The sequence below is a fragment of the Aphanomyces astaci genome (assembly GCF_000520075.1).
Source record: "Aphanomyces astaci strain APO3 unplaced genomic scaffold supercont1.42, whole genome shotgun sequence".
In the NCBI taxonomy this organism is placed as follows: domain Eukaryota; phylum Oomycota; class Saprolegniomycetes; order Saprolegniales; family Verrucalvaceae; genus Aphanomyces; species Aphanomyces astaci.
Genome location: NW_009798305.1, coordinates 89,670 through 98,035, shown reverse-complemented (window position 1 = coordinate 98,035; position 8,366 = coordinate 89,670). Strand labels below are relative to the sequence as shown.

The following is an 8,366-nucleotide window of genomic DNA, read 5'->3' as shown; positions in this document are numbered from 1 at the left end:
CCCTTCGTACCTGAGCAAGACTGTACGAGCCTGGTTCAACCAACTGCAGCCCCATTACAAGCAGTCGTGGAAGGATATCAAGAAAAAGTTTTCAAAGGAATGGATCACCAACCCGCTGCCAAAAGCTGACAAGTACTACCGCATGACACAAGATCCGAAGGAGCCATTGAAGACGTTCTTCTACCGATTCAACAGTGCAGCCCAAAGCGCGAGGGTGGAATATTGGAAGTCAGCCAGCATATTGGAAGACCACATCGGGCGTTTTTGCATGGCTCTGGAAGATGAATCGTTGGGAGATCGCCTGTCTCAAATGGTGTTCTCGTCCATTGACGACCTTGACCGACACCTGGACTCACAGCGAAAAAACCAAATCTTGCGCCAGTTCAAGAACCGTCAGGCTCGACTCTGAGCCTTTACCCGGAACCGGCAACTCCACTGATCCCACATCACCCACTGGATCCGACATCCTCGTCGAACCCTCGCTACGCCCGGACAGCACGAGCTGCTCGTGTGTTAGTCGTGCCTCATCCCTGGAGCCACTGATCGCACGACCAGCACTCACACTTTCCTCAACATCCGATCGGTTGACCAGGTTCACTGTCGTCACCTGTCGACCCATGGACTCCACACCCAGATTCCGTATCGACGTCGCCACTCGCTGTCCGTAGTTCTCACCGCGTTGTCGACTCGCCGGCGCAGGAGTATTCGTAGATTCCGTCACAGATGTTTTATTGGGAGGTACGACGATGCTCGGGACACTTCCTTCAGCCTGAACGTCGTCCCTCCCATATCAACCATTTTGCGCCGGAGGAGTCTGGGTCCCTTCTCGTGGCGACATACGAAGCTTGGGCACTCCACACGAAGATGGCCCAGCTCATTACAGTTGTAGCATCGGTGATCCCCCGCTAGCGCCCGCGGTTGGAAAGGAACCGAGCACTCCCAGTTAGCGTGACCCACGGTGTTGCAACGAGAGCACTTCATCTTAGTGTACGGGCACGCCTCGCGCCCATAACCACTTCGTTGACAACGCCCACATACCACACGGCCCAACTGTGTCGTCGTCTCGTCGGGATCCATGCGGATATTCGGCACTACCGGCTGATTCCCCGACGGACGACGCGGAGCGATGTTGGCCACTGCATTCGTCAATGAAGCCAACTGGTTTTGCATCATTGAGGCTACATCCGCCCGAAGCGCCGCCATAGCCTCTTCTGTGGACTTGCTGGTCGCATCCGTCGAGTTCGTACGGTTCACCCGCGTCGCCGAGGACGTAGATCGTGGAACGTCGTGTCCGTTCGCGTCATTGAGTCGCATATCAAGGTCCATGTCGCGAAAACGAAGGTAGTCCAGGCACTCCTGAATCGTACCCGGTCGCGTCTCCGACCCTCGGATGCACGAGGCCACGCCAGGATCCTTGCAACCGTCGATGAAGATCTGCACCGCTTGAGTACGTCGCAACTCGAGATCTTGGGCGGCATCGTTGATACGCCACGCGTATTCCCGGACGGTTTCTTTCGCCTTGCGGATACTGTTCTGCGTGATTTCGGCCATCTTCGCGCTCATGCTCTTCTGTACAAACTCCTTTTAAAATGCGCTTCTTGTGCTGCGCCAAGTCCGGTTCGAGCCTTCGCGGTGACGACGGGCCCACCAATCCTGGACAGTGCGGATCTTCGACTCGGCCACGCGGTATTCAAAGATGCGTATGAGCTCGATATCCGTCAGCTCGAACTCAATCTGAAGGTCGTCGAGATGTCCCAAGAAATGGTCCAATTGCAACTTGTCCACACTTTCGAGCTTCAGCGATTGCTTGCGGGCGTTGCCCACCAACGAATGTCGATCCGCCGGCCGACGGGAGTATGGGTCCGCACCAAAACGTGGATACGGAGCCGGATCTCCACCGCCATCACCACCATTCCCTCCGGGTCCGCCGCCCCCACTGAGTCCACCCGAACCATATGCGCCTTCTCCAAATCGGCGCGGATCGTTCCCGTCACCGCCGTCGCCACGGCCACTCGTAGGGGCAGGTGCGGACCGGTACGGCACCGGACGAAGCGGGGCGTGCGTTCCCATCGTCGAAACCAGAGCCGGCTCCATAACTGAAGTGCTCGTTCCCACCATGTACACCGGTATACTATGACTCGTCGGAAGGAACGGAGTCTGCATCGTCTTCAAGGTGTCAAAGATGGCATCCAATTTGTCAGTCACTGAACCTTTCGAGGGGTGCATACCAAGGACCGGAGTCCGGTCGATCGTGAAGTCAGAGCCCATGACCGTAGAGAAACCAAAGAACCACCAGACGGGGCTCGCCGTACTTGTACCGTCGAGTCATGCAAGTAGCCAGGTTGTTGAACGGGATGCGCTGTTTCATACCCCACGGCTATGGGTTGGTCCGGGGTTGCTGGCGCACGCGAAGCAGTTCCAGCCGTTCTGACAGAAGTCGCGATCGTTCCGCCTGCATCGCGATGTTTATCTCACGACGCTCCAAATCCGCTTGTGAACGGTCGTTTGACAACTGCGTCAACCACGATAGGCGCTCCTCGTCAAACAGGGCACGCTCGTCGGCCACCTTGGCTGCAAAACCCCGTTTGGTCTCGTCAAGCCGAAACCGTTCTTGAGCTAACGCGGCCTGAGCACTGACGAGTTCGGCGGCCGTCCCTTCGAGAACTTTTCGTTCCGACCGTAGTTCCTCCCGATACAGAAGGTCCAACTGCAACTCGCCGTTCATGTCCGTCAACATGTTCAAGTTGACGTTACTTTCATGGGCCTCACCTTCCAAAATCCGGATCTGAAGGTCGCGCGCGTCGACAACGGCATGCAGACGTCGTTCTTCTTCGATCTGGAAGACGACTCGCGTTGTAAGCTTCAACACTTCTAGCTTCAATCCCTCGCATCTGGGCAGGCCTCAAGAGCCGCCGTTTGTTTCTCGGCGTCGGCCCTTTCGAGTATAGTGATGGCCCTGTCTTTCTGTGCCAGGCTGGCCCTCAACTCATCACCATCCAAACGGTCTTCCTCTCGTATCGCCAGCGACGCATCAAGGACTTCGTTCTTGAAACACAGGAATTCCGTTCGCCATTTCTCATCGTTCCTTTCCGACTCGAACAGCATTTCTCGCTTCTCGGCCTGAAATGCGGCTCGAGTCTGAACCAACTCGCTGTCGTCGAGGGCCTTGTCGTCTTCCGCACGGGCACGACTCAACCCAAGTTCGGCTCGCAACGCAGACACCATCGCCGCATCCACTTGACGCTGGCGCTCCATACAGGATAGGGCGGCCGACACCGCCACTTCCTCAGAGCTCCGGATGCGACTAATCTCATCGCCCAACGCTTTAGTTTGATCCAGCAGATCCGTCCTTTCTACCCGTAGTTTTTCCACCATGCCCGACCGTTCTAGCACGAGCGCCTCCAATTCCTTGTGAACCACGCGTGTCACAGCCAGTTGACCGTCGAGGTCCGTCGTTCGACCCTGGACAGTGTCCTCCACGAGACCCGAGTTGAGCACCTCTTGACGGGCCTCCTTCCCGATGCGTTCCCGCTCCGCCTCGAGTCGTTTCGTGCATCCACGCTGGACCAAAGCCGCCTGCTGTTGGAACGACGACTCCATGTTGATGAGTGCCAGTTGGAACGCCTCTTGTCGAGCTTGTTCTTGTTGCCTCGTGATCTCTTCGAACCGTGACGCCCACTCCGCCAAATGCGATTCCTTGTGCTCCAGCAAGCTCATCCGTTCTGTACACGCCTGAAGCAGAAAATCGTTGAACGCCTTCACTTGAGCCTCCCGCATTGCATTCACAAATCCATGTCGCCCTTCCGCCTTCATGCGAACGCCAACCACGCCAGGAGTCGTGGGGTTCGCTTCGCCCGGTCCCTCCACACGGGGTGCAACTGCCACCGACACCACCGGTCCAATAATCCCTCCAAGGCGTCCAGTGCCCTCCTCGTCGTCGACAGCACCTTTCTCCGGTAGCAGTTCGTCACGGTTGTTTGACTTCGGGGATAGCGGTCGCGGAGTCAGCTTGCCCCGTATCCGGATATCCTGTTCACTACCCGACTGATAAACGTCGTCAACATGCACCTTTTCGTCACACTACTGCTAGTATTACGAATATACTTGACAAAAAGGTTGTTATTTCTGGGACTCGAACCCGGCACACCAGTCTCGCAAGCGGGTGCTTTATCCACTGCACCGCAGAAGGTATACATTACATATCCAAGTAAAATAATTTAAGTACATATTTGTTCATCTAGTACTATAGTACCAACCAATGTACTAGTACTAGTATCAGCCAATGCAGCAACTACTGTACATGTAGGGTCCTACCTATTACTCATACAGTACATGTACAGTACCACAGTCCTCGTGTTGCATTGAAACAACATGTACTCTAGATAACGCACGATGTGCCGACTCTAACACCAGTACCAGAGCAGGTCTTCAACGGCCACACGATTGTAAACCCTGCGACAAGTAGTTATAGGAGTATAGTATTAGTACGTTTAGTTGTCGTCGTAAGTGGGGGAGGACCTACTACACATGCGAGTCCTTGAGACAAGTGTACTGTACGCGATCACATATGTGCTAATGTACTGTAGTGCCAACCAATATTTCAGCCAATGCAGCAATTACTGCACATGTAGTAGTGTCCTGGCTATGACTCGTACAGTACATGTACTGTCGTCAAAGTCCTGTTGCAGTCAGTTTACAACAGTGAATGGGTCCATGGTGATGTTGGGGCAGAATGAAATGTGATTAAATCTTATGAGTGTAATGCAGAATCGTGTCAAGGCACGCAGTTACCGGTATGTAGTAGTGTGGCATTTAGAACGCAACTTCCAATTCACACAGCCATACTGTATTTGTAAACGTTTATTCTTCCGTGACACACTCACAGAAGTTTTGTCCAATCTCTACCTTATTTTCTCGATAAATACCAATTTATTTACACCTTGGTCACATACAATTGTTTAATCATATTTATGTAGTCTGATACAAGCTAACAGTTAAACACCTTTACTGAAAAGCGCTAAGGTAAATTAACTCATGAAATGGTTTATTTCATATATTCGTTGCCTTTTGCCATGGCACAGTTAGCTCATAGGTAGAAGCTATGCTTGGCGTGGCAAAGGTCGTGGTTCGAACCCCTTCGTAGAATTTCTTTTCTCTTGAAATCAAACTCCTTTTGCTACCCGCACCAGACATCAAGCAGCAATCATAACTTCGCCAACGTGGCAGCCCTCTACAATAACTAGTACTGTAGCAGCAAAAAACTGTTCTTACTTGAACCCATTGATGTCTGTGACTGTATACAGCAGTAATATGTAGTTAAAAAGTACCGTAGTTGCAGATTAAGTAGACCTTGGGTCACCAAGTCGCTTCACACACCGAGGGGGTTGAGATGTATGAGGTGGAGTCGTTCACTTGCTGGTAACTGAGATCGTCCAGGGTATTACGTATAATCACTAGTCACACCCTCAGCTACGATGCTTCCCCTCAGCTACTCAGAAGTTATATAGCTATGCAAGTTATATAGCTTGCATAGCTATATAACTTCTGAGGGGGGCATTGAAGCTGAGAGGGATCATAGTACAGTAGTTGAGGGGGCAGCAGGGGGGATAGGGGATTCACTATTACTTTCACTAATCAAAGCCAGAGAGTTCGTCCAGGGTATTACGTACATAGTATAATCACTATTCACACCCTCAGCTACTACGCTTCCCCTCAGCTACTGTGCTCCCCCTCACTACTGTACTAGCTTCAATGCCCCCCTCAGAAGTTATATAGCTTGCATGATTAGCACGGAGTAAACTGTCTGTTTGACCACAGCTAGCAGCAAGGGGGGTGGGGGATTCACTATTACTACCAATAATCAAAGCCAGCAGCAAGTTATACGGTGCATGCACACCATACTATTCTATTGGCTTCAGACGAGTATCGGTGTCAGAATGATGGACCATCATGTAGTTGCCTTATCACCACATTCGTGAGTTTGCTACATACGGTACCAGTAGAACATCTCAGCAACACGAATATCATTGTAGTGTACTAGTATTTCACATATATACTAGTATGTACCCAGCCATGCCTACAATGCATGTAAACTCTAGCTAGCACACGTTGTGCCGACTCTAGTACCAGTGCCACAGCATGCCTTCAACGGCAACAAAAGTGCATACCCTACGACGAGTAGTTCTAGGAGTGCACTAGCTTCGAGGCTATCCATAATGCCCTACATCTAACCACCGTACTTTAGCATTCGGTTCGGTATGCACCCAAACCCCAATGCACGCACATCCTTGAGAATACAGTGTACTGTACCAGCACGTAAACCCACATTGCACTAAGCAACCTGTATCACTACACGTGAGGCACATCTATCTACAACCGAACTGTCATAGTAGTACAATACTATCATTATCATTACCGGTAGTGTAATCCATGGCTTAAGTTGCTTTGCGAGTCGACACCAAAGACACAAACAACGGTGTCATGTTCACAGTGTTATAATTCGCAGTAATATACTGTAATGTTCAAACTGATATATCAGCTCCAATAGTGTCGTGGTTGAGAAATGTGGCGGCGTTGCTAATGCCCCGGGTTCAAATCCCGAAATCAATCGTACTTTTTTGTACTTGAACTTGCAGTAATGTAGAATCTGGCCAGTCCATGTGTGTGTTTTTTTGTCCAATCAGAGTGTATGTGGAAAGCCCGCCAGTCCTTACATCTCATTTCATTATTTCCTCAAGTTCGATGGGGCGGCTGCGTCTGAGGGGGCCGGAGGCAAGAAGCTACACAGTGGCGGCGTGACGACGTGAGCTCGACGGCGCCGACAAAAGGTTACTTGGCGATAGCGCCACAAGACGATCTTTGTGCTGTATGTACTGTATTCAAAGTCGATCGCTGTGGTCGTAAGGATCCAACCTTGAGTTGGTGCATACTGTACACTATAGGTAATTTCGTTATTGAGGTGTTTGCTATACACACATGAGTTAAACAATGTAAGAGTAATACGAAGACTCGTTCATTTCACGGTGACTACATGTAATCTTGTCATCACTGTCGTTGTAAAACTACCTTGCATGTGATTCTCCACTGTTGCCTTATAAGTGCGGGATTATTCGTATAATTCTGAAGTGGTTGGGCATGCATGGCACATGCGTATTGGTATTGGTATTACGCTGTAAAGTTACAATCACTCAGCGGGCACTTAATGGCCTCGGCCGCGTACTAGGTGGTTTTCACCCGGCGGACGTAACGGGGGGAGGGGAGGGTGGTGGGTCGTCCACTGCGGAGTCGTTGTTGGCGGTTGTGACGAGTGGTTCCAATAATTGGCTTCCGCGGGGGGCGTCGAGGGTGGACGCATCGACCACCGGAGGATGGGCAGTGGAATGAAGGGAAACCCAAATCCTGGGCATGACCACAAAGGCCAAAAATGTTGCTCGTTGATACCCAATTGCGGAAGAGAAAGCCGTGCTTCAGCTCTCGAATGCCCACTGATGGCAGTTGTGTGTGGGCCGTATACCGGTGGTGAGAGTGGTGGGCTTGGAGTGACGATGGTTCAGGGGCGCATGACGCAGTGGTGTATTCCCGTGGAGGGACCCAATGCCAGATTGTAAACCGGATTCTCTTGACTTTAGTGCGGGTGAAGGCTTGTTGTGGCGGGACAGTTGTGGCTACTGTATTGGACGTGTGGGGTACGGCTGGTTTGTTGGCCCAGTGCTGAATAGGAAACAACGTGGTTGCAGCAGACGAACGGATCGTTGTAAAGACGGGGCGGACTGGCTCTGATGGAATTGGTTGTGCTGTTGTGGCGGTCCGGGGTGCCGGAGATTTCCGTGGTGGTGGAGCGGCGACTTGAGGCAGGCTGCATCGAACGTCCAAAGGATGGAGACCGGAAGGAGCGAGGATGATGGGACTGTCGCTGCTGTAGAGAGGACCCCAGTGAAGCAGGGAAAGGAGGGGGAAAGCGGCTAAGGCTTTTTCGGACGTGAGTGGGAGCTGAAGTGCAATGACACTGTCCCATGTGGACATTTCGTCGCGCAGCTCATCGGTGTGCTCTGGGTGGGATTGGAGGTGGACCAGGACGCGGAGGTATCCGGGGGAGTGAGGAGACATACCCAGCTTGGTTGGTTCCGGCGGCGGCATAAGGAGGATTGCCGATTATTTCGGCTCGGTGCGCCGCGAACCACTTGTGGGGTACGAAGAAAATTTGGGGATGCATGGCACATGCGTAGTGGTATGGTAGGTGCTGGCGTCGATCTCCTTGCGTGGTTCGTTCGTGTGCGGGGCTGCATGGTGGTTGGTGCTGACATGGCGGTGGCGTCTGCCGTCGTTGAGGAAGGAATACTCAATGACGGCAGACGCCACCGCCATGT

General features: G+C 52.1%; 6 protein-coding genes across 6 annotated transcripts in view; 1 reads left to right on the top strand and 5 right to left on the bottom strand.

Moving 5' to 3' along the window:
- The window catches only part of H257_12661 (hypothetical protein), a gene marked incomplete at both ends in the record, with an annotated part of 831 nt that extends 422 nt beyond the window's left edge, over window positions 1-409 (top strand). Inside the window, one exon of the mRNA XM_009839951.1 lies at window positions 50-409. Within this exon, the coding sequence (XP_009838253.1) occupies window positions 50-409 (360 nt within the window). The remainder of the gene's footprint in view (window positions 1-49) is intronic.
- Window positions 410-717: 308 nt separating this feature from the next.
- On the bottom strand, window positions 718-1,563 carry H257_12660 (hypothetical protein; the record flags this gene model as incomplete). Its single annotated transcript, XM_009839950.1, has 1 exon — window positions 718-1,563. The coding sequence occupies one exon, from the start codon at window positions 1,561-1,563 to the stop codon at window positions 718-720; it is 846 nt and encodes a 281-aa protein (XP_009838252.1).
- A 21-nt stretch (window positions 1,564-1,584) lies between these two features.
- H257_12659 (hypothetical protein) lies at window positions 1,585-2,268 on the bottom strand (the record flags this gene model as incomplete). The annotated part of the gene is made up of 1 exon (XM_009839949.1): window positions 1,585-2,268. The coding sequence occupies one exon, from the start codon at window positions 2,266-2,268 to the stop codon at window positions 1,585-1,587; it is 684 nt and encodes a 227-aa protein (XP_009838251.1).
- Window positions 2,269-2,377: 109 nt separating this feature from the next.
- On the bottom strand, window positions 2,378-2,737 carry H257_12658 (hypothetical protein; the record flags this gene model as incomplete). The annotated part of the gene is made up of 1 exon (XM_009839948.1): window positions 2,378-2,737. One exon carries the CDS (start codon window positions 2,735-2,737, stop codon window positions 2,378-2,380), a length of 360 nt encoding a protein of 119 aa, XP_009838250.1.
- A 140-nt stretch (window positions 2,738-2,877) lies between these two features.
- H257_12657 (hypothetical protein) lies at window positions 2,878-4,064 on the bottom strand (the record flags this gene model as incomplete). The annotated part of the gene is made up of 2 exons (XM_009839947.1): window positions 2,878-3,981; window positions 4,041-4,064. The coding sequence occupies 2 exons, from the start codon at window positions 4,062-4,064 to the stop codon at window positions 2,878-2,880; spliced, it is 1,128 nt and encodes a 375-aa protein (XP_009838249.1).
- A 3,154-nt stretch (window positions 4,065-7,218) lies between these two features.
- Window positions 7,219-8,136, bottom strand: H257_12656 (hypothetical protein; the record flags this gene model as incomplete). Its single annotated transcript, XM_009839946.1, has 1 exon — window positions 7,219-8,136. One exon carries the CDS (start codon window positions 8,134-8,136, stop codon window positions 7,219-7,221), a length of 918 nt encoding a protein of 305 aa, XP_009838248.1.
- Between the last annotated feature and the right edge of the window lie 230 nt (window positions 8,137-8,366).